Here is a 25,926-nt window from a genome sequence, read left to right on the forward strand (position 1 = left end):
GGTAGCCTTCAAATAGATCAAAACGAGAACCAACAAGTGTTCTCTGGGGTCTCCATTTCTATTCCCACTTAAGAAGTAACTGAAGGAAGACTGGAGCTGCTCTGAGCTCAGCACAGACCTGACCATAAGAGAACGCTGTAGGAATAAAAAGAAAAGCAAACCCCAGTCTGGAATATGTGAAGATCGGCCACATCTGCAACAGGATCCACCCCAATTCATCTGTCACAAATTCCCTGTAAAGATGACACAAAATTGTAAATTCCTACCGTCCCTGATGTTTGGCACATTGTTTCCCGTTAAAAGGGATTAGGTAAAACTGGTTCAATTTCTTGCCTTTTATTTTTTTTTCCAACTTTTAAGATCTTCTCTGAATAATACAATACTTCCCTCTGTATTTTGTTCGAACTTCGGCATCTCATGTTTCCCGAGCATGCGGTGGTTTTAGCTAGAAAACAGGTGCCAAAGGTGATTTGAAGAACGATGCTGCGCTCTCTCATTACAGTAACCAGCGCGAACGGCAGGGAGCGGCGGGGCTCTCGCTCACGCGATGGCTGCAGCACGGGGCCTGGTGGAGTAAGCTCTGCTCCACAACAGCCAACTCAGCTCCACGGTGGGGAAAAAAAATATTGGGTCTGCCTGAGATACGCGGCCTGATGTTAATTACAAATGGCATCCTACCTTCCTGCAATGTTTCACACACACGCACACACACACACAAAAAAAAAAAGCGAGAAGCATAAGCAAACACTTTTGTTTTTAAAAACATTCTCCCTGCAGTCCATAAGTTCGTGACACTTTTGTGGCCAATTTTCTGACATGAAGAGATCATTATAACAATTTTTAAATGTTTCAGAAAGCGACATACGGTGTGCACTCAGTGTATGCTGTGGCACAATTCAAGGTAGTAAGCGGTAAATTTGCAACCGTCTGTGCAAAACAGAATTACTCAAAAAAAGCAGGCAAGCAAACACTGGAAATAACCCATAATGGGAAAAGTAACTTGCGTTGAGACTACCATTCGTTTTGGCTAGTTCTGAATGAAAAAAAAAATATACAAAAAAGGCCTTAGCATCACTGATCTGTACTGTAGAAACACATCTTTGTTGCTGGCAAGCACCTTCACAGACATAAAGGGAACAGAACTAAGAAAGTAAGTGACATCAGATTGTCCCATGAAGTTTCAGCAGACGTGTTTTGAAGGCTGATCATACTTAACACGTCTTTTCTGTGCTACTACACGCATGTAGCAATTTCACGCACTTCCACATTTACTTTTGGTACCATAATTTTTTGGTGCAAAAATAACACCAAAAAAAAGCAGTCTACCCTCTACGACAGGCTTAACAGGGATTTTGCACTGTAGAGGTGACACCTTAAGTGTCACCAGAGCTGTATCTTTCTCTACAGACTAATAGGATGAAGCAACATGATGGTATTACTTGTACAGCAAACCCAATACCGGGTGAACCACACAATTGTGTTGACAGTGCTGATTAACTGCTCTACCTTGCATTTGCAGTGATTAATTTCATACGAAAGCATCCTAATAGATGTTCAGACCATGCTCTGCTATTACACAACAGGAGATTTGGGTCTTGCTGAGAGATAATGACAGATACCTGCCAGTACAGCAGTCAGGCTATTTCTGCTTCCAAACAACCTAAAAACACATATCCCGGTTATGTTGTTGCATGGAGAAACCTGGAATGTCTTCAGCGTATCCAAAGGCTAACCAGGCGATCAGCGTTCTAGTCTAATGCTAAAATTTCCTTTAAATTTTTCCTTCTGCCTGACGCACAGTAAACAAAATCAGCTGAATGGAAGCCTGGCCTATAACTTTACTTGCAAGAGTCTCCCTCCAGGGAGGGAGGGAGGAAAAATGAAACTTTATTTCATTTTTCAATGAAATAAAGTAGATAGTCATGCACACATCAAGTATGTCTAAATAAACCTTGCTAGTCAGTATTTATGACGTATTTTCCATTGTGGAATCTTAAATGTAACTAAAGTGGTATTGCAATGCCTCGTAAAGCCTCCCGCAGCGCTGATCACAACTATTAAAACTCAGACCTTATTGTTTATGTGACTTTTGTCCTTTATTCCACTGTTGTCTGAATTATTTTTCCTTTAATTCACTCCTTCTGGGGCTTTGATGCTCCCACTCCTATTCAGACAGTAGGAAAGAGGAGATTCTGAAGGGTATCACGTGCTGCTCAAAACCACTGAAGGTTTAGCGCGTATAATTTCATTTAGTTCAAACACAACACAAAACTTCAGAAGCCTGTTCCAGTTGTCAATTTTATTTGAAAGGTGTCTTCTATACATTTTTTTATACAGAGAAATAAATATGAAAGGCCTATACAAATATGAACACTTAAAGAGTACCAATACTGCCCTTCATTTTTTATACTCATCTTTCAATACTTAAAGGGACAAAATTGCATCAAACAGCCCACATATTTAGTAAAATAAGTTTTACAAAATCTCAGATTGCAAATGTCTGTTCATGGCTAACAGAACCTTTTAGACTGAGTTTTCTTTTACATATACGCAACCTCAACACGAAATACGTTCAGCTGCCTTTGAGAATTCCCCAATATAGACTGATGTGCATTTTCCTCAAGATGGATAGTAAAAACGAAGTCATACTTAAAATATACTCCAACATAGGAATTTGGCATTCTCACTTTTAATGACATACTGTGTTAACATAATATTTTTTAAAGCATTCTGATAAATCAAAAAGAACGCAATCTTGCCTTCAAATAAAACCCAAGTAATTTATAAAACTTCCGAATGGGCATTTGCTTTTATATAACGTGATTCTTCCCCAAGCTTTAAAAAATTTAATTCAGCACCACATAAAATGCTTTTGATATAAAATGACATCATAAAATACGTAAGCTTTTTGCTTTTCATAAACCATAATTTATAGACTCTTTCCCATAACGTGATAGTTTTCTAACATAGGGCATCATCCACATGCACTTATATTATACTCTTTCAAATGTATAAATTAGTGAGATAACGCAAAGTATGTGCTTAAATGGTGGGAGGAATGGATACTAAATTGAATACAACTACTTTTTCAAAAGTCGGGGGGGTTTTTGTTGTTGGGTTTTGGTGTGTGTTTTTTTTTTTAAGAAAGGGTCAAACTCCATCAATATTGAAAGAAGACCACGTAATACAGCAAAAACCTCTTTTGTCTTTTCTTAAGGGTCTTGTCCTCATCCCAAAACTAAAGAGTTCCCAGATGTTAATTTAAGAACCGCAGATTAAACTTGCTGGCAAACAGAAGAAATATTTCAGATATTTCCTATTTGGACAATAAAAGTGTAGGCTTTAGTTCAGAAAAAATAGAATAATATAGTTTACTGTAAGTGCACAAAAGCCCAATCCTGCAACTCTTTCCTGTTCATTCAATTGTTTTCACTTAAGGAAAGTATATAGGATTTCCCTCTCAACCCTGATTTAGTAACTTACGTAAGTAAGTGTGTTTGAAGAATATGGAGGTTTAACAGTTTACACACATACTAGATTCAAAGGGTATTTAGGAATGTCTATCCCGTTTTTCAAAAGAACTTTGTCTTCTAAAAGGAATGTCACACTAATTTTTTTCTTTCCTGCAAAATAAAGCTTTATGAGCTCATGTTACTAAACAGTACTCTCATTTCCACTTCTTAAAGTTTAAATGCTTGGCTCATTCTTTCAAAGCAGAATTTGCAGATTCGCCGAGAAGTGTACGGGACAACTCTCTGCTCACGGGCAGGCAGCCAATATGGCTCTGCTTGGCATAGCAGCTGTGCCGTAGGGTTCCCATTCACCGCACTGGAGCGGTTTCTGTAACCAGCTTCCTTGGTTCACTTCAGTTCTCTAATCAATTTTCACTCCCGCAAACTCTTTCTGAGCTTACAGCAGTAAAACAAGACACTTTCCACCGTAGGTTTCGCAGACATAGCTCGAGGTTCTGCAGGCCACAGAAGGTTGACTGTTTTCCAGCAGCACAAGAGTAACAACCTAAAGAAAGTTTTCATAAATGCTCTACGGCATTAACCTGGCCTGCAAAACCTAGTTACAGCGATGACGATCAAGACAGTAAGACTTGTAGCTCTACAACAGGTCTAACATTCAGGTTAAAGAGAAGCCGGGGGTGGGGGGGGGGTGGGGGGGAAGTGGGGAACCCCCCCCAAAAAAAAAAAACCAAACCAAACCAAAACCAAAAACACTTTCAAGTTAGGAATGCATTTATCAAAAACTAAACTTTGCCACATTATGAATGATTTGAAGTTTGGGTTCCTGAGCTTGATACTGGACAGGGGGAAGGGCAAGGGAAATTGTCTTATATCTTAAATTATACAGCAGTATCATTAGGACAGTATTAAAACCTATTATTAGAAGAATGAATAAGTTACAAATACGACTTTAAGAATATTATAACTAAATAGTAGTTTGCTGAGACGACCTTAATCTTCTTTCTTTTGTGTTTGAAATCGTTCCATTAAAGCCCTAAATATATTTCCTGGTATTTTCTGATGTTTTTCTATTAGAGCTTGGACTGCGGCTTTTGTCTGTAAGGGAAGAGAAAAGTTTTTGGTCAGATTAAGTCATCTTTATATTGTTCCTACATTAACACAATTTCTAGGCTCTTTTTCATCCTTGCAAATGTCGCAGAATCACTGCAAGTTCAAAATACTATTTTTCCATATTTAAACCCACAGGATGCGTTTGTGGAATCACTGCCAAGAAACAGCCAAACGAACTAGTATCGTTTATCTCTGGTAGCTGTGTTCACAAGCTCTATTAGTGATACGCAATAGCAAAATGACGATGAAGTAAATTAATGAAGAGACCTAGATCTATAAAGCATGTCAGTGCCTGTGTGCTGTACCGCAACTCAGAAGCTTCTGCCTATGCCCAGGTTTGCATCAGTAACACTTTGCACTGTGCAAGAACTTTGCTTCGACACGTGCTCAGAAGCAGCACTGGAAACACAATTGTGTCTCCGCACATTTGGCTTGTGCAACCTTCCTATTCCGCCTGGAGAAGCCCAGACTACCGAATTCTTAAGGCCAGAGACAGAACAGAGAACTATTTGCCTTTATAAACCAGTGGTCAGCAAGGGGAGAACTGATACTTGGTACAAGCTCCCGCTGTTTACGTGAAGTATGTGATCAACTGTTAAGTCCTGGGAGAAGGTTCCAGCCCACATCTCTTTATAGATCTGGTCCTAAGTGTCTCTACAGATCTAAAATTTCTATTAGGTAAAAAATTTGAGCTTAATTTTTCTATATATAATTGGAAAACACATACTGTGCCATACCCTGAAACATGAAATACAACTTTAAAATCACTCTAACTAGGATTCTAGGGGATTCACACTCTAGGGGCCTTATCTAGCAGAATTCGCACTTAAGTCAGAAGCAAGTGAGGGTTGGCACAAATGCAAGATGCCAAAGCATGTCTGAAAGTCATTTAAACTCACGTTCTGTCCTGAGAGCGAACAGTTCTAAAGTCCTGTCAGACTGAACCCCCAAAAGAAACAATCAGTTTTCCACAACCAGGGCATAAGATAATGCAGATAAACATTTTAAGATGTCACTTTGCAGAGATCTAATCAGGGGGTAAACAGATGAGGAGAGACAACTGAACTGGCACCTGCATGGTCAAAAAGAAAAATCTCTTTCTCTCAAGTGAAGTTTTCAGAATGCTAAAAGTGACCATCTGTGGAGCTTTCAAAAACAGCTATTTCAGCCCCCTCCATCTGACTGCTCCATCACTTAACTGTTTTACATCTCTGCACTGTGAAATCTATTAATAAACTGAATGAACATGAGGACCTGACAATCCTTTCTATAAACCTGAACTAGGGGATCATTCAAAAGTTAATTTGTTGGCTGAGAAATTGGAGGAAATAGAAATGGAAACACACTGGACAAAGCAATGAAATGATTTACCTTTAAGTTTTTATTGTATGGAATTTCAACAGTTTGCGAACACAGATTTGCTATATTTGAAAGGCTTCATTAGTATCTTTCTGAAAAGACCAAGAACCAGAACACTTTCTCTGGGTGAGGTGCTTACGTCTTTATCAACCCAGAGAAGTCTTATGCGACTGAACTTCTTCGGTCCCTAAAGCAAGTTGTTTCTCGAAGCAAATATATAGTGCAGTATTGACTTTAAAAGGCCTAGAACATGTGCAAGGTGTAGTAATAAACAGATAGCATTAAGGAAGGGCAATCAGTGTTAAGCAAGTCCAAAGTTTACCATGATTCCACCAACTTCTATAACCAGATTCAAGGTAGAAATCACTTGACAAGAATATTCCAGTGTTTTCTATCAGAACAGTCAATATTTTAAATATATATATGCATATCTATCTTACCTTTGCAGTTAATTCCTCAGCGGTTATATTTGGATCATATGGAATGGGTTCTCCAATAAAAGTACGAAGCTTGACTGGAAACCCACCGTACACAGGAACTATTGGCAATCTAATACGTTCATATAGTGACCTAAGTATTTCTAATGTGAAAAAATTTAGGGGGGAAGAGGGAAAGTAGGAGAAGGAAAAGGGAGGGTGGAAAGGACAGAGAAAGAGAGAAAGAAAGAGAGAGAGAGAGAGACTGAGATTATTATGTAGGGTTTTTTTCCCAGTATTTCTTTAAAACTGAAACTGGCTTGTCAAGTAATCCAGCCCCTGACCCAGATTCTCAAACAACGTGTCATCTCAAGTTCTGTTCTACCCTTGACTTTCATTTGCTGCGTTAATGCTAACATCAGACTTGTTTCCACCCTAACTTGGCATGAAATCTCTCCTCCAAAGAATAGCTGCAAAGAGAAGGAAGACGAGGAGAAAAATCCAGTAGCTGCCGCTCTGGAGAGGAAGGGAACGCTACACAATACGGGCTACAGTTCAGCTAATTTTACAGGTTATCGTAAGAAACTAGTATTGGAAGACTGTTCTGTTCAGTCCTGCCGAGGTCTAGAAGATCAGAAAGAGTCTTATCTGCCAAAAAAAGTCATGCTAAAACACTGAATTGCTCTTTCAGATGACACACCGGTTGCAGTGAAACAATATAAAAAGAGAGAAAATGCAGGTATTTCAATCAGTGCTAAGAGGACACATCTTCTTCCCCACATGCCACGTTCTAAGCATCTGGCCCAAATGCACTCAGACCAGATTCCTTGCAGAATGGGTGCTAATATTCTCTCTTTAACTTTAGACAAAAAATTCCTTTAACTGAGGCATTGGCATAAGAAAATCTTTACTGCGCAAGATGTGAAAATTTCTGTACACAACTTACAAAGACAAAGAATATTCCAAAACTATGAAACCGGAGTAATGCTTTCAATGATCAAAATTCAATTTCTCTGGCACCTCTGCTGTAGAATACAAGTAGCACAAATGATTTTGGCTTCAATTTCTGCTTGTTTCGGAAGAGTCTCCTGAACACAGCAATAATTGTTGTAGAATCTGACAAACGTGTGAATTATTCTGCACATCTACATCTGATGCCTTGGCTTTCTCCATGCAATATATAGCTTTTAATTAGAGGGGGAAACAGAATTGTTTTGCCTTGCAGTCCTCTGATGAAGATGATGATGCCATACTTGCGGCAGAACACGTGGCATGGAGGAGACTGTTCAGGCCCTTTCTGCTAGATAGTAAGTTGGAGAAAACAAAAAAAGGGGGTTTAACACTAGCAGATCAGCAGAAATGCAGGCATCTAATCATCCCAGAGGTGAACCCTTCAGACACATACCCATCTACTCGTGTGCTGGCTGGAAGTCCCATAGAGATGAGGAAAGAGAACAGGCAAATGCAGAGTTTTGTGAGGAACCGCAGGTCTAGTGCTGAACAGCAGACCAACCGCAGACTAAATATATCTCAAACCATTCAAAGTTTAAGTACAGGTAGAGGTGTAAGCACAGAGCTTTAGGAGGAAATTTAAAGAAATTACACATCCCCTGCAAACCCCTGTTTGCTTTGCTTCTTAACAGACGGCGGAAAACCTAGAGTTGGCCTAGCAGATATAAGCGAGAAAAAGAGTGCTCTAAATCCATCTGCCTTTTTCTGGCTCCTTTTTCCTTTCTTCTACTGCTTCTGTGAAGGCACACTGTTATGTGGAGAGTAACTTAGATGAGCCAATACCACATCTAATTCTGATATTAAATCTTAATAACATCTCTGAACTCTACCAGAGAGAAAACCTACAGAAACAAGGCTGTGACAAGTCTGAAATTTATAGGGGGGTTATTTCTAGAGAGATAGGCTAAACACATATGGGAAAATAAACTACGAAAAAATAGAAAATATCTTACTTATTCCTCCTAATGTCCTAACGCCTTCTCGAACATTTTGTGTAAACATAGGAATGATGGGCTAGGAGGGAAAAAAAATAATTAAGAATTTAATGAAGATAGCACTATCTAAAATACTTCTACCTCACTTAAACCCAACAAGCAAATTAATTTCAGAAATGTTTCTCAGACAAGGACATACAGAAAGCAAAACAACTATTCTCACATTCTTCCGAGACCTTCTGCCATGAGGTCTAAAGTTAGAGAATACCATGAGATTTCAGCGAGTCACTGTTTCAGCAAGTCCATTTTTCAAAGCAGTCCAGGATTTCAGAACCTATGGAGCATTTAGGCCTCCCCTCGTCTAGCAGTGTTTGCACAGTTGTGATTTAAGTGGTTAAACCTCTTAACCTAATTCGTAGTTATGCTCAAAGGGAAGAATTCACAGGATTGGGACCCTAAACTTGTCTGATTCACCTCTGCTATGCTGACTGAATTGCTTCATGAATGATGTGCCATATTCAATACATGTCCATGATTTATTTCTGCTGATGAATATTGGGAATGGTGTTGAATATTTCAAGGTTTTATTGCTGTTTTTGAACTTGCAAAAAGCTGTCAAGGTTTACAAGAACTGGGAGGGGGTCGACTACTACACGAAGTTTTTAAATATCATTTTATAGTGTGTACTCACTATACATAGCATCATCAGAAATGCACAACTCTATGGGATTTTCAAACATTCAGATTCTTTCAAACTCTTTTAGACAAGCATGGAGATGAGCTAGTAAATGAAACAGGTATCAAGTTGGCGTTTTGGGGTTTTTTTGAGGGGAGGGGAGGGCGGGGAAGTCTGTAAATAATCCAATGCAATTATAGAGAATAAAAAGGAAGTGCAGTTGCCTAAACTGAATGGTAACAAACTTCTTTATTCTAGAACCATCTTATCTGGAACATCTTACTTCTGACACAGAGGTAGAGATTTTTGTATGTACCAAGTTGGTTTATATGACAAAAATTCTGGCAAACAAACTGTTGAAATGAGACAACTTCAACAAGTTGAAGGTCCCAGTTTTAGACACATTTTTCCGATGTTTTAGACACATTTTTCTTTCCATGAGGAGTTATGCTTATGATTAAAGGTAACTCAATCTTTAATCTAAATAAAGATATTTACCCCACTTTCAGCCTGCCTCTGACACCATTCCTATTCTACTACATCTCTCAGGATTTTTTTAGGGAGGGAATGAAACTGCAAGACCTTTATGAGTGCATAAAAGGAACTGAACGCATATTCAGAAAAATAAATATAACTAGTACAACCATAGTTGAATCCCAAGTATGGCCTTTCATGTGCCATTATAATACATTAGTAAAATCTAAATCTGTTGAAAGTATCCTGTCTAAACAGTCTTATTTTCCTCCTGAGAAAAGTGACACACACTTAAAATTGGGTCTTAAAAGTATTCTATTTCTGTATAAAATCCAGAGATTTAACTAGTCTCTCTTTGACAGTACCTAAATATAAAACTCTTGGTGTGAGACTTACTTTCAAATTAGGTATACGCAGACCTACAGACATATGCACACATCTTTCAAATACAAATATAGAATGAGAGGGACTCTGAAGTCATTATTAAAATAGTTACAATTCAAATATATCACACACTTATGTACCTTTCACAGTTGGTCCCATATGAATAATTATCTGCCTGCTGACCAAGCACAATGCTATATATTAGAATTAAAGAGACAGTTCACACTAGCGAACAGCATCTCCTACTGGTGCTGTGTGCCCTAGATATCACTTACTACCATAAAATGCCAGTACAGTACATCGTGCCAGTGAGTCTGTGCTGTGTGGGGTCACAGCATACTTCAGCAACAGGGGAAACAGAAATGTTGATGTATGGTGGCTTCCAACCGTTCTGGTCAGGGGTTGAGCCACCACAATTCTGACCAGGTATGTGTAAAACAGCACGAGCCTGTAACATAGAAACTATCCTGGATTTCATCTCTCATTCTTTTAAACTCTGGATTTCCTGACCACACTATTCTTAGCTGACTCCAAAGCCTTATCAAAAGCAACAAAATGTCTTGAAATGTAGTTACGAGAGCAAGTAGACGATACTCATGACACTCAGCAATGTAACACCAAATATATGATTATCGAAACAGCTTTCCGAGCAAGAAAGTACTAATAAGTAGTAAATCTTTGCTTCTCTTCTGTGATCTGTCATACTTACCACTTTTGCATCAATGGCCACCTGAGCAAAGCCCTTCCGATCACCCCAGATAATAGTATACATTTCATCACTAAAGAGTGCTTCCCGAACTCCACCTGGGGCAATGGCTAGCAGACAGCCCTTCTTCAGAGCATTAACACATTCTTCTCTTGGTCCATGCATAACTCCATGTACATCAAGTAATATTTTAAAACCTGTAGGGTAAGATAATATTAATTCAGAAAGCGTAAATTCATACTACCATCGAGTACAGATTCCCAACACAGAACACAATGGCTAAAACTTACTTGTCTAATAACCTGTAACCCAAAGCAAAGATGTTTCTAGAGGGACTGAAGCATTAAGTCCTGCTTACGAATTTTGGTCTAAAAAGTGAAGATTTAGGGTTTTCAGTGGCTTTTTGTCATAGGTGCTATCTCACAATCAGGACTAAACTGGAAAAAAATGGCAAGCACTCTGTGCTATCTTTCATGTGTCCCTCCAAAGGGCTTATTAAGTCAGATCCAGGGCACTGGCTCCTTGCCGGAGCTCTACTTTTCAAATGTAGCACAGTCCTAACAAAATGCAACAAGAGGAAATACCAGCAAGTTGTTGTGGTTTTTCATTTTGTTAACCTTGGCAAACCAGGAGCAGTCTGCACACAAGAAGGAGAATGATGAAGAAAATGCAGCATTCTCTGAGTTACAGATCACTGCAGGAATTGACTCCCTGGTTCGGTCTGTGAGTACTCGGATGGTCTGTCACATAAAGAGGCATCTGACAAGCCTGGATTGGGTACATTCCTCTTCATAGAATCATCATCTTAGGTTAACCTTTTCATTTACTGAAGTTTTTAACTGTAAAGTTACATGAACTCCTCTTATCATCTTGAATTTAAAATGTCATACTGACCCTACTCTTCAAGAAATAGCAGAACATCAAAAATTTGCTTCAAATGGGAGCATACCTGATCAATTTAGACAACCAGTCTAGTATGAAAGAACGTAACTAGCAAAAACCTGTTTGCAGCAAATTAATCATGTTCACTTGATTCAATAAATTTTAAATTTATACAGTATTTATGAATACTCCATACCAAAATGGGAACTTTAGATGACTGAGCATCATAGGAAAGACTACTTCTCTTTGTTGAAGTTTTCCATTGAGGCAAACAAACTTATCAGCCATAGATAAGGACACAGAACTGATCTAGTCGAGTTTGGCCCTCAATAACAGATCTTCATTTTTTTAACGTCAGGTTAACGAATTAATAGTTGTTACTATGAACACACACACACATACTGAAGAAGAGTCCAAATACAGTGAAGACGACAGAGGTTCGTCTTCTCTACAGCTCACATAAACTAAGGGTTTGGGAAGGAGAGCATGAGGCAGCATGTCATTATTTTATTCTCAACTAAATTCTGATCTCTAACTAGTCTTTGTAGTTGACGTGAGTATAATTACTTCTGATTTTTATCTATACACAATCGGGATCTGTGCATAAACAGAACAACAGAACACAAGCTCTGTTACACGTGTCTCATATTCTGTTGTGCCTGCCACGAACGCTGCAAGTGACACTACGAGTCTTCACCTCGTAGCATTTGCGCAGAGGACAGCTGAAGTAGAGTTTTCCTAAAGTAATTTGATTTCGCTCAGGTGCTTTGTTTGTGGAATATTAATTAGCTGGTTTTTACAATGTTTTATATTCCCAAACTATTTAAAGCTCTCTGGAATGTACCTGGCGGTAGGAAGCTGCCTGTCTCTAAGCCCTTTCTGTCAGTGAGTTCAGGAGAGAGACAAAACAGTCATGAGAAGTGTTGAGCTAAGCTGGAACGGGAACTCCAAGGAAGCAGAAGCTGTGAAGATAGTTTTCCTTTCTGCACCGGCCATGCTACGGAAGGGATGGGGGGCAGGTGCGTGTGTGTGTGATACAGCAACACCATGAGTCTGTCTAGTTCATAGGTCAGGAAAAAAAGAACAGAATATAAACAGAATACAGGCAAAAATTTGTAATACAGAATAGTGACAGGTTGGGGTTTCAAGTCTTCACAAAATTTCTCGGCTGTATTTCCCCCTTGACTTTTAGTTAAACCTTATATTCTGAGCTGTACCTCCTAGCCTCGCCAGCACGTCATACATTACTATCAATATCTCTGCTCCAGCAGCAAAGAGGAAGAACCTGGCTCCATCAGAGCAGCAGAGAGACAGGAACTAGTGCAGTGGCCCTGAAAGGACAGCCAGGGTACTCTGTGCCCAAAATAACAGTTATCATGGAGTCAGAAGAAACACTGGGTAGCACCTGGCTGTTGCATGAAAGTGACCGAGAATCTGTTTTTCCACTTTAAACAGCAAAACAACTCTCAAAATTATCTAGACACTCTTTCACCCTTCCACAGCATGAAGGGATGCTGATTTTTTTTCAAATAACGAGAAGTCCAAAAATTAATTTTATTCCACAGTTCAGCCAGGGCTCTGCCCTTTGCCCCAGCACACTCTTCTCCTGTATTCCACACTATTGTGTTTGCACCAATGTTTGAAAACCCTTTGGAGAGTACCTGGTAATGCATTTAACACTTATCTCAGTAAGTGCACTATATACATTTGTCTAACTTAGTCCCAGTGACCGTAACATCACAGCTATCAGCTAGCTGGACACAAGATGGCAAGGATGTCAGCGTTTTTCTATGGTTAACCTTTAGGACCATAGACAGAGAGGAATCATTTAGATGTTTGAATCCAACCTTTCACAACTGTAGGTACCCATGCGTGGTTATCTGCAGCACATCTAGTCCACAAGACAGTTTGCAACACTTTGTGTATGGAACAGACAAGAAGCCACAGCTCCTTTCCTCTGGGACATTACAGGAGACAGACTGTCTTAGATCCCTAAAATAGCAGGCAACCTTTTAAAGAGGGCTCCCAGATGACTCTAGGAAGCAGACATGGCCCATACTATAGGAAAGGGTGATGGAGAAAAAAACAAGTGAAATCTCAGTCCTCGCTGCACTTTTTGGGAAAGATTTCTCTTAACTAAACCTTACAGAAATCAATGTACTCCCAAGGTTTACACAGCTAAGAATCTAAAAGAACCAGAAACAATTGGAATATGTTTTTTTTCTGTGACTAACCTCCAGTATTTAAAAGAAAAATGAAAGAAGCTGCAGCACCATATTTCACATCCTGCCGCAAAACACAAGCAACAGAACCATACATAGTATTGATACAGCAGAAATTGAGACAATGAAGTAATCTCCTTTTGTGTCAACATGAAATAAAGATGCATTAGGCAATGTTCAGCAGGAATCTCCAGCTACCTATAGGAGGTCTCCTATTAGGTTAGATTCCCTCCCCTACGTTATCAAGCTGCATCTTTCAAGAGTAAGCAGTAAGGAGAGGCATGTTGCAGACCCCTTGCAGGCTCACGCATCCCTTAGGAGGCACAGCAACGTTTTACAAACGCACTCCAGTTAACCGCAGTTAATTCAGGACAGCAGTGCCCAATGCAGAGGACGCAAAGAGACTGCGCACTGGCAATTGCATACTGGCATGGACCTGAGATTCAGATTCATGGGACAAACCATTCCTCAGAGCTATTCATAGATCTAATAATCATAAAAACAGAAGGACCATTAAAGAATCTAATCCAAGTGTGTCTAACAGCCTACTGACTCCCCAAACCCACCCCTTACCCCACGGGCCCCACGCTTCTCCTGCATTGAGCATAATAACTTTTGGTTAACTAAAACATCTTCTGAAAAGGCAACCAATTTAATATGAAGACTTCATCAAGATCAGGCAGTCTTGGTACTAGGATAAAATTATGGCAGTCTTTCTGGTTTGATTTACAACAGAAGTGCCAGTCACACAATACTGTGCAGAATTTGAAACACAATCCAGAACGTTTTTTGGGGTCTTTGGGCTTGTCTTCACATAACCAGAGAATTATGTAGGTTGGCAGGGACCTCTGAAGGTCATCTAGTCCAGCCTCCCACCCAAAGCGGGTTCAACTAGATCAGGCTGCTCAGGGCCTCACCCAGTGGAGTTTTGAAAGTCTCCAGGGATGGAGATTCCCCAACTTGTCCAGGCAATCTATTCATGTATCTGATCACCCTCATGGTAAAACACCTTTCTACACGTCTAATCAAAATTTCCTGTGTTGCAACTTGTCTCTGTTGCTTCTCATCCTATCGCTGTGCACCTTTGAGAAGAGTCTGAATCCCTCTTCTCTGCACCCTTCCGTTAGGTCACTGATGACAGCAGTATCTTCTGTCACCTTTATCTGGTACAGTTCAAATAAATCAAGTTCTCCCAGCCTCTCTTCATACATTGTGTGCTCCAGACCCCCATCATCCACTGAACACACTCCAGTGGGTCAAAATCTGTCTTGTACTGGACACCATATTGCGAGATGTGCTTGCACAGGTGCCAAGCCAAGGGAAAAAAAAACCTCTTCACTCAAACTGCTGGCTACATTCATGCTAGAAAAAGCTCAACATGCAGTTCATCTTCTTTGCTGCAAGGGCACGCTGCTGACTCACGTTCAACTTGTTGTCCACTAGAATGCCAAAGTCTTTTCTTGCAAAGCCACCTTTCACCCAGAGTACTGTAGCATGGGATTGCTCCATCCCAGATGCACAGCTTCACAGTTGCTTTTGCTGAACTTCATGTTGTTTCAGTGAAGGCACTCCAAATACCAGCTCTAACCCCCAGTGTATCAACTGCTTCCCCAGTTTGGTATCATCAGTGAACTTCCTGTGAGCACACTCCAACCCCTCATTCAGGTGTGCAATAAAAACATAAAGCAGCGCTGGTCCCGGTATCAGTCCCTGAGGAATGCCTGTAGTAACCAGCTGTTAGCTAGATGTTGTACCGCTGAACCCAATTCTTCAAGACCATTCAGCCAGATCTCTCTGCAATGCTACGAAATAGTATTTGCGGGACACATAAGTATACTCACACTAAGAACCTCATCTCAAAGCAGCAATGGAGAAAACCAAAATAATCTCCCATTTGATAAGCAACTGTGCCTAAGTATTAACAGATATAATACGGAGCCAAATCTAAATTACAAAACAGGCTACGTTAGTCAGCTGTATGCAAAAGATTTGATAATCAACTGACAAATCCTAGTCTGTTGGCAAAAGCAGTTGTAGAGGCAAAGCCGTACTGTTACCAGTATGAAAAAGTTCAGTTTTCAGGAATTAAGGCTGAAATAAAACTATACTGGCAAAAAGACAGTTTTCTGATATAAGTGGTTTCCACTAAAAGCATCAGTACACTACAGCACACCCCTGTAAATTCACAAAAATAATTATAACATTTTAATCACAAACTAAAAAGGGAAAGAACCGGGTACTTGGGAAAAGAACTGGGTACTACTGTATTTCACACACACAAACCCCAAACCCCTCACATAATTAATTTCACCAATCAGCAGTGTTTTCCCTAGGTTGTCCAGCCAAAATCTTACCCTAAACATATTTTTCATTTTCTTCATGTTTCATCTCTTGTTTCACACAAACTTGTTGGACACTTCTACAGCTTTCCTCCAAAAAAGATTTCTGAAAAGATTCTTCTTGAGGACACATTCCACCACCCACCATACTCAACTGGGTGGGATACAAAAATACATTGTCTCCCCAGCGTAATACTGTCAGCTTTAAGGGCATTGCTTCCAAACAGTTCCTACTGAACTTACTTTTCTAATTAAGTTAACAGTTTATCAGGTTATACCACTCATTCTGCCTATATTAATTAAAAAAGAAGCATCTTATTAATCATCTTTGCTATTGATTATACAGAGACAACTGTTTTTCCTATGATCTCCTCCTCTTTGTTTCTAAACACCGTAGAGTTGTTGGAAGGTATTGCCCAGGCAGGAGTATGACCCATCCTTGCATGGGGCAGTCTCATAAACTCATTCTTGTTTGTAAAGAACATGTTACAGACAGCTGTACTTCAGCACTTTCACTAAATTTGTCTGAATGTCTGTTCTGAGAGCTGTGATCCTGTAGCACAATTTTTATTAATTACATGGTAAAAAAAAAAAAAAAAAAAAGAAAAGAGTTCTCAAACTGATTAACTGATTGTTTATAATGAAGTATGTTACCTGGTAATCTAAAGACAAAATGATCAGCTACTACGTGGCACGTTCTCTTCCATTGTATAAGAAGTCTAGCCATGAAATAGACATAGTCAGCAGGAGTAGCTCCATGATAAAACACAATAAGCCCTGGTCCTTCAGGAATATTTTCGGTACCATGAAGCTCATAACCTGTCAGGATTTAAATGCATAACAGATGTCAAAGTGTGATACAATTCTATCCCAAAGAAACCAACTTGCGTCGTCAAAGTGAAACCCATAGCCATTGAGAAGATGTAAAAGCAAAGTGACTGCTAAAAAGTCAAGAGGTGACTTGCAGCATTTACTGAGCTGCTTTCACTGGAAATACAAGTTTCATTTCAAGCAGAAGAGCCGCATCCAAAGAAAGGAAAACAACAAAAAAAACTGAAAACGAAACACCCAGTCTCACTGTCTTGAACTATATAATTTTTCCTTATTTTTTCAGTTCACTGTCTTCAAGGCTGCAGGGCCCCCTGAATCAATCATTCAAGAGAAATCAGAATAAAGAATGGATAGGAGTGGTGAAAGACAAGTACTTCGAAGTTCATTGCCACCAGTAATTGTTTAAAAAGATATGACATGACAAAATCCATTTACATGTCTCCTTTTACTCCAGGATATGAAGCTTATCTTTCTTAATTCCCTCAGAGTTATACTTTCTCCGTTTTCCCATCACCAAGTACTAAAAGCTATTTGGGGCCTTGTATGCTTAATTGAAACATACCCAAATACACACGAGTTTCATACTGAACTTACTTTTCTAATTAAGTTAACAGTGCAGAATATATTCAGTTAACACAAATTATCAAAACACATCAGAATAGAACATATTCAGCTAATATCGAGCAATAGCGTTACAGTATCTTCTGGGTTTTTAAATAAACAAAAAAAACCCACAACCAAAAAAAACCCAACCCAAGCCCTGTCTCTTCTTCCAAAGTTAATCAGGTCTACAATTACAATTCCATTGTAAGGTACTCTTGGCTCTTCTCCCTCTATTTCAATTTCTATACCTGTGGAGCTACAATATATTGCAAGCACATCATCTCTACCACCCCAAGTGACCACTAAATGTGCTCCAGGCCAGCCATTCATAACCAGAATGATACCTACATCTAGCATTTGCATAATACATGTAAAGTTACAAGTATCACACACCAGTTTTGAAGCTTGGTTTTGGGCTTTTGGGTTGTGGGGTTGGTTTTTTTTTAGGGAGGAGGGGTGTCCAATGATGTGAGATTTCAGGATGAAAAGTTCTTCCTATGAGATATTGACTAATCAAGTGGGGAGAAAAATAATCACAAAATATTTTGTTCTTTAGCAAGAGAAGTGTATAGAGAACATGGAAGCAGCTGGCAGGGCAGAAAAAAGTCACAACTGTCGATGAGGGACGGGGTAAGAATCTTTTCTGTGCAAATAAAAAGTTAGACCTCATAAAAAGAGAAAGTGACTAAAGATGAAAAGAGCCAAGGCCTTAAAAATCATTTTCTTATGAAAAAAGTAAATAGCTTTTTATTGTGAAGTGAGCATTTTAAGCTTTTTGATGTAGCTGTTGATTTTGATCTAGTGTACTTTGCTAGATTTGAAAGTTACATCTTAGTCTTACAAAGCCTATCTGATACAGCCGCTGCACCATCTGGTTATCAATGCCTTAAAAACCCGCTTCCCTTTGACTAGAGAACAAATAGAGATGATTTTCAAGAAGGATTTGTTCTTTATGTAAATTGCTCTTAAACATCTCTTTCTCCTTTAGCTGCATCTAGACTGAATGGTTCCGAGAGAGGCTTATGGTTTCCTTAGGGAAAAAAAGCCAAATGATTTATTAAGTCTGTCTTTATAAAAGAAATAATAGTAGAAAGACAAGGAACCAAGCCCTTAGTTTTGACATTCTAGTAGAGAAAGTAGTTGTCAAAAATACATAGACAGAAAGAAAATAAAAAAGTATGATTCTGTAACAGTTTTGGGCTCTAAAGTCAATTTGAAGTACCAACTAGTGAGTGAACTGACACTAAGTGCTCTTTTCAGCCATCATTTGGCATTATATGTATAAGACTGGTTAAGTGCAATTAAATTATCCTAACATGTGCTGACATACTGGCTATCAGGGATCTGGCATTTCACATTCAGTGTTCATACATTGACTCTGAAATAATATAGATAATTGATCTAATTTTTAACATAGTGATCACTTCAGGTCCTCCTGGAATGAGGAAATCTGGTAGTAGTTATAAAGAGTAAAAAAGAAAAAAAAAATTAAAAATTTAAAAAATTGCATATATATATATTCAATTGGATGAAAGATCTCATTTTGTAGCAGCAAAGGAACAAATGCATAAGACAAAAAATATTACATCCAAAAAAGTCTCAATGGCTTTTTTTTTGCTCCCAAGCACCTCTGGCAGTCATTAACAAAACAAAACAAAAAATTGGCCTGAATTTTAGATTTCATGCAATGGCAGCAACAATCAGATATATACTGATAATCCTGAAAGGTAAACCAGGAATAAGAGCTTCAGCAGTTTTTAATAAGAAGTTAGATCTTGCTTACCATGCCATATTCTTCCATGTCCATCCCATAGGGTAGCCAACATTTGTCTTGCACCGTCCCAAACATCATGGGAATAAGCTTCCTTTAGTTCATTCTTCCTTTTATAAATATGAAGAAGGAGAATGGAAGTGTAGAAGAGGATGACGAGAACTCCTGGAAGTAGCAAAACCACTGCGAGTGGAAAAAGCACCCATAGAAGGTAGACTGCATAACTCAGATAATCTTCAATATGCTCCACGCCAGTCCATTCTCCCAGAATGTAAGTCAGGCAGGTTAGGTAGGACATAGGTATCGGTCCTGCAGTACAGGATTCATTTCCACCTATCATCTCCTGTTTCACTAAAAAAAAAAAAAACACACACAAAAAAAAAAACCCACAAAAAAGGACGATGAATAAATCCTCAAAAAAGACAGACCTGCCTATACTGTTTAATCATACAAGAACCTCTCTGATGCATTTTATTCGTATACCGTTTACCCCACATCACAGCAGCACCTAGGAGAAACATAATGGTTCATACAGCAAAATTTTTACTTGATTTTTTCAGTCCTTTTCTTTTGTGTAGTGGAAATACTGACCATTCTAATTGAGAAAGATAGTGCAATTGTGTAATCTCAGGCTAAGATTTTATCTCATTAAAAACTGTTCCGTTTACACCGATCCAGAACATTTCTACTGTTACCAATAACAGTTTATACTGTATTATCGATTTTCAGAAAGACGTATTGATTAGTCTGATTTATTGTTCTACACAGTACACTCAAAACCTTCTCCCAAGCACGCACTACAACAGGACACGGCACAATCTCAAATCCAGCTCTATAAAAAAACCTACCAAACACTTCCACTAACCACAAGCATACAATGACTCAGAAGCAGATGGTCTTAAATAAGCAAGTCTCACTCCTTTAGACACCTTTAACTGTACCTGGAAATTTACACATAGTGAAACACCAAGTCCCAGAGCACAACACAGAGAGGCAGCAGAAAGGACAAGGAAAAAAGATCAGAAGAAGTCATCCCAAAGTTTTAACTGCTCTGGCTTTACCGTGTCTATGTGCAAGAATCTCTCTTCTCCAGTGCCAGCTCCTAAGAAATTTCAGGGCTAGACCTCTCTGGGCTGGTATTTCAGGCTTTCTATAATTCTGTGGCAATACTTTTTTCTTAGCTTTGTACAATTTAGGGGAAAACTTGCTATTCGCTTAATCTTACAAACAAGAGACAACCTGTATGCTTGGCTATCTTAGCTACAGTTCTAGAACAACAGAAATAATACCTTGGGGGACAAAAATTGTCCTAGTCTAGTATAAAGTTTTGGTCAAGACAGTAACTGTTAGGACCAAGACAAAAAACATGTTGCAACTATAACGTAGACTTGTAGCGACAAATGGATTAAGAACAAAAATTTCTGCAAGAACCTAAGCTTGGAGTTGCTGTGTTTTGGTTTTTTGTTACAACATATGTGATCACACAGTTCCTATGCCTAGAAAGACATATGTCTATCACTCCTTTACTCTTGCTCTGTTTCTGCAAGCAACAAGTGACTGAAATTAGGGAGATAATTTTGCTAATCCCCAACGACAACAAAAACTACAAAGCAATCAATTTTACTCCACGTTTGCTATGAGATGTTGAAACATGTACTACAGCAAAATTCATCTCACTCAGTCTCAATTTTTCCTCCCATTCTGATAGAGCAAGGATGTTCCTTTTCCTTCTGTTTTGAAATCGGCCTCTACCCACATAGCTCAAGATAACTCCTATTAATGAGAAGAACGCTGATCTCGTGACAAGGACTTTGCTCCCACGATCCATACCTGTTCCACTAATTCCAGCTTACAACATTTTGCTCCTCCGGATGTTCTTGAGGACAATGTGAGGAGCAGCTAATTTATCTTCAGCGATGTATAAGCACGTAGCATTAGTGACATGCACTTCACTGATTTCATGCACGTGTGCTTGGGAGTGTGAATTAGGGGGAAAGGAAGGGAGGGAGAGAGCGGCGTGTGGGAGAGCAAGAGAAAGCTCTTTCTCATTCCAGCTGCCAGAGCCGAACTCCAGAACCTGTCAGGCAGCAAACACCCACAGCAAGTACAAGAAACACAACTTGTGAGACCAAGCAGGATTTAGGAGTAGCATTCAACACTACAGTATTTATCAGATTGTTATGCCTGGACTTCTCCAGTGGTTCCACCTACTAGCTACAGAACCATATGGAGCATTGGCACAGAAACATTTTTCAAAACTCAGAGGTGATTATATAGCTTTGAAGTTTACTTAAAAGGTATACGCTCGTATACACTCCCGCCTATTACATTTTTAATTGTTTATGGCTTTGTCCAAACACAAAATTCTCATCAAGTAAATTTAAAGTCCTGTCCACACATGTCAGCCTTGCAAAATACTGCTTGTCCTCTTGCCTGTAATGTTAGATGCAATATCTCAAATGCAATCATCACAGTTTTACAAGTTTACTTGCATATCTATGCACTAACCTGTAATAGAAATTAAAATCCAACATCATCTTTGCTGCCAACCACAGAGGTAACATCTAATCTTAGGGACAGTCAGCTCTACTCTGAACAACGTTGTTTCCTCATCTTGAAGGGAATCATAGAATAACTTATGCTGGAAAGCCTCATTGGACAGCACTTGTCTGACCTCTTGCTAACTAAGGAGTTAGATCAGGTTGCTCGGGGCCATGTCCAGTCTGGTTTGTAATATCTCCATGGATGGAGATCCCACTCCCCCTGATCCAGTGCTTGACCACCTTCATGGTGAAAATGTTTTTTCTTATTCTAGTTAGAATTCCCTTTACTGCAATTTGTATCTGTTGCCTCCTGTCCCTTTGCTGAGAAGAGTCTAACTCCCCCCTCTCTAAAACCACTCATTAAGAGCAGTGGTAAGATCCCCTTTAAGGCCTCTCTCCTTCAGGCTAAACACACACAGCTCCCTCCACCTCTCCACAGACATCATGTGCTCCAGCCACCTTACAATGTTGGTGGCCCTTCTCTGCACCCTTTCCAGTTCGTCAGCATCTTTCTTCTATTTGTGGGGCTCTAAACTCAAGTTGTGGTCTCAAAAGTGCTGAAAAGAGGGTAATAAATACTTCCTCATGTAATGGCTATAGCCTTGCTAACGTAGCCCAAAAAGCCATCCTTACTCATATTTGACTTACCGTCTACCAGTCCTGTGGTGGACACCTGTCCTGTAATTTTGCTTCCCCCGTAACAAGTTGAGCATTTTTTTCTGATAACCAATGGTATGGACACAAAAATACTATGTGTCCAAGCCCAAGAGTGATTTACATTGCCGTCACACTGAACACCCTACCAAAGGCAATGGCAGGGAAGAAGGGAAGACCATGTCTCCATGATCACAAAAAGCACAGGATGCTCCACATTGAATACAGGTCCAACATAGTTCATATACGCTACTAACAGCAACATCACTCTGATTAGGGCCTCATCCAAGCAAAGAGGGACTATCCTGCCCTCCTTGTCAGAGGTTTTCTGACATCTGCCACCATCCTCATCTAAAAACTACAATGGGGTGCAGTACTACTGAGTCCCATCCTTAGCCAACGTACAGGCAGAGTAATACGAGTGTGCCTTCAAAGGACGAGTCCCATAAAGGACTATTTTAACCAACATCGTTAACACATTTCCTGTTATGCAGTTCAAACTAAGTATTTTTAATTTAAGTTCTAACTTTCTAATAGAGCAGCTTACATACATTTTCACTAGATGAAAAAGACGCAGTTTCTCATTTGACTAATGATAGTGCACACTGACTTATATTTATGCTTAAGGCTTTACACTGACGGTGAAGTGGAAACAAGGCTAACATGCAGTTTCTTTCACTGATTTCTAGCATATGACCCAGAAAAGTCCTTGATCAACTACAAGAGTGGTCTTCAGCTGCAGCTGGCAGACACGGGGTTAACCGAGCCCGTTATGAAAGAAGGAGCAGTTATGGAAAGCACCATATTCTGCTGTAAACCATGTGCAGCGTGACTGATTTCAGCACGTATATGAAATGCGTAAGTGGAACCTCTGGAAAACATTCCAGTACCCCCAAACTCAGGCAGGCACTGAAAAGCAACAGCTAGGACATGCCCCTGCCACCAGAAGCACACGGCGCCCCACGGCATCACTCGGGTACAGAGAGCATTTCCACCAGAACTAGCCATGCCACCTCAAACACAAAAAGAACCCAGAAGACCTTGCTAACCCTGCCAACGGCTTCTGCCACTGCACAGGTCCTGGCAGTCAAGGGGGTGCTTTTTGCCCTTGTTTTCACGCAAGAACCGGACGGCTTCTTGCTGCCGTGACAGGAGACAGCGGTTCCTCCCGCAGGGGGCTGGCGGGGGCCGAGGTTTTACTGCCCGGCTGGAAGGGGACAATCCGGCCCGCCTGCCCCGTGAAGCGACCCCCGGCCTCCCGCCTCCCCGCTACGGCGCTCCGGCCGCAGTCCCCGTCCCGACGGCAGTCACAGCAAGGCCCCAAGCTCGGTGGTGGCCAAGGCGAGCCACCTCCCGTCCGGGGACCTGCGGGGCCGGGGCCAGGCCCGGGACGGGGCAGGCAACCCCCCAGCCCGCCCGGCGGCTCCCGCTCACCTTCCCCCGGCGGCGGCGGCTCCAGGTCCAGCCCCGCGTCCCTGCCGGGGCCTGGTTTTACTTCTCCGCCCGCCGCCCCCGCGGAGGCCGGGTGCCCGCGGGGCGGCCAGGCTAAGGGCGGCTCTCCGGGGCGGGGCGGAGGCGGGAGGGCACCGCACCGCCGCGGCGGGCGGGAGCGGGGGAGGCGGCGGCAGCGGCGAGCGGGGGCGCGCGGAGGTAAGGAGGTCGGCGGTGTGAGAGGAGGAGAGAGGGGAACTCCGCGCCGCCGGGGGCGCGGGAGCCGCCCGGACCGCGTCCGGCACGCACCGATCGGCGCTTCCGGCGGGGGAGGAGTGGGCGCCGCCAGGGGGCGCGCTTTATCCGCCGACCGGCGGGAGGCGTCGCGCGGTTCTCGGCGGGTCCGGGCACCCAGCGGGCCCTGACGGTCAAGACTGGCGGTGTTCGGTGTCCCTCTCTCATCTAACTCCCCGCCTGGGTGTAACTCACCCCAGGAACGACTTGGGGGTGTTGGTGGTGGATGAGAAGCTGGACACGAGCCGCCAATGTGCGCTCGAAGCCCAGAAGGCCAGCCGCATCCTGGGCTACGTCCCCCGCAGCATGGCCAGCAGGGCGAGGGAGGGGATTCTGCCCCTCTACTCTGCTCTGGTGAGGCCCCAGCTGGAGTAGTGTGTCCAGCTCTGGGACCCCCAACATAGGAAGTACATGGACCTGTTGGAGCGGGTTCAGAGGAGGGCCATGAAGATGATCAAAGGGCTGGAGCATCTCTGCTGTGAGGACAGGCTGAGAGAGCTGGGGTTGTTCAGCCTGGAGAAGAGAAGGCCCCAGGGAGACCTTACAGCAGCCTTCCAGTACCTAAAGGAGCTTACAGGAGAGACTGATGATGCTAACGTGCTTGAAAAATAGGATAGTCAGAGATGGGTGCTGTCTAGTCCTGCAGTTTCTGCAATGCAAGGAATGCTGAATGCTTTCAGGCCCTGATTACTCTCGGTTCCTCTTGCTTTTTCATCTGTGTCCATTTTAATATTTGATAGCCTTTTCTTTTAGTTCCTTTTCTCACTTGACTTAAGCTCAGGCTTTGAATTTTAGCTTATATTGTCGGAGTGCACTCTGTAAGACTGCATGGTTTGAATTCCTGTTCACGTCCAGGCATATCAGACAGCATCTTGATTTGCTTTAGTTTATCATCTCCTATGCATGTTGAGCCTCTGCTGGGAGAAAAATCTTTCTGCTTGTATACAGCAATTAGAGTTAAGGTGTTCAAGTAAGCATTCCTATGTCCTAAGATGGATTTGAGGGTTCTTTTTTCAGGACAGGATTCTTGTCTTTTTGTTCTGGGGAAATAACTCACCTGTCTGTCCTGCTCCCTTCTTCAGACATGCAAGAAATATTTGTGGAGAAGCAGCATGGGAAGAGAATAGATTTATTTTAATCCACAGAGTAGATTTAGTTTTCTAGTGACAATGGGCAAATGTATATATTTCCTTAGATGCTACATGAAGTTTTAGGACGTAGAGGGGAAAGATTATATAGGTATTAAAAATACAAGAAGGAAGAGTGACGCACAAAATTTACCTTTCTTGGTGTCTGAAGTTAACAGACTTGGTTGCATTTAATGGCATAGCGCATAGATTACACAAAGTTCTCCCACTCCCACCAGTAACATCCCACAGCTTGTACAAACACATTCTGCTTTGTAGTGAGTTTCAGTATTCTGCACGTTGTATTAGGAAGACAATGCTGCCTAGGTCCACCTTTCCAAACAGGCATTTAGGTTCAGTCCATATGGGGATGACAGTGTCGCACTACTGCATTTTGGGGCAAACCACCAGTGCTGATAAGTCTCAGGGTTGCATTACCTAAGTACGCTGCTCCCTGAGACATCTAGGCGAGTACAGCACATTTGTACTGTAAAGGCACTGTGATGCACGGATTCTCAGGCTGGGGGCAGCCTCATCCACTAAACTAGTATTGTATGATGCAATAGCGCATGAGTGTACCAGCTCAGGCGTGAAACTACTTTCTACATGTATTTGCATAGTGCTACACTTAACTAAAGCTTTTTTTCTCTGAGAGAGAGAAATAAAGGGCAAAGTCTTGGATGCA

At 41.1% G+C, this 25,926-nt stretch overlaps 1 protein-coding gene across 2 annotated transcripts; it reads right to left on the reverse strand.

Moving 5' to 3' along the window:
* Window positions 1-2,284: 2,284 nt before the first annotated feature.
* LOC134511990 (DGAT1/2-independent enzyme synthesizing storage lipids-like) lies at window positions 2,285-24,157 on the reverse strand. Of its 2 annotated transcripts, XM_063326880.1 has the most exons (7): window positions 23,824-24,155; window positions 19,205-19,543; window positions 16,642-16,806; window positions 10,548-10,741; window positions 8,323-8,383; window positions 6,383-6,522; window positions 2,285-4,568 (listed from the first exon to the last, which is right to left on the reverse strand). In XM_063326880.1, the coding sequence occupies exons 2-7, from the start codon at window positions 19,530-19,532 to the stop codon at window positions 4,464-4,466; spliced, it is 993 nt and encodes a 330-aa protein (XP_063182950.1). In that variant the 5' UTR covers window positions 19,533-19,543; window positions 23,824-24,155; the 3' UTR covers window positions 2,285-4,463. The 2 variants fall into 2 exon arrangements, with proteins under 2 accessions (XP_063182950.1, XP_063182951.1); XM_063326881.1 differs by lacking the exons at window positions 6,383-6,522; window positions 8,323-8,383 and having other exon boundaries at window positions 23,824-24,157.
* Window positions 24,158-25,926: the final 1,769 nt, after the last annotated feature.

Source organism: Chroicocephalus ridibundus, chromosome 2, assembly GCF_963924245.1.
Source record: "Chroicocephalus ridibundus chromosome 2, bChrRid1.1, whole genome shotgun sequence".
Taxonomy (NCBI): Eukaryota; Metazoa; Chordata; class Aves; order Charadriiformes; family Laridae; genus Chroicocephalus; species Chroicocephalus ridibundus.

What these genes read in the sequence shown, in the direction of transcription:
- LOC134511990 (XM_063326880.1), bottom strand. Translation starts at nt 19,532, where the DNA reads ATGATAGGTGGAAATGAATCCTGTACTGCAGGACCGATACCTATGTCC. An exon ending in ACATGGAAGAATATGGCATG is followed by an intron (nt 16,807 to 19,204) that starts GTAAGCAAGATC and finishes AAATCCTGACAG; the next exon opens with GTTATGAGCTTCATGGTACC. An exon ending in TTTTGTCTTTAGATTACCAG is followed by an intron (nt 10,742 to 16,641) that starts GTAACATACTTC and finishes CTTACCCTACAG; the next exon opens with GTTTTAAAATATTACTTGAT.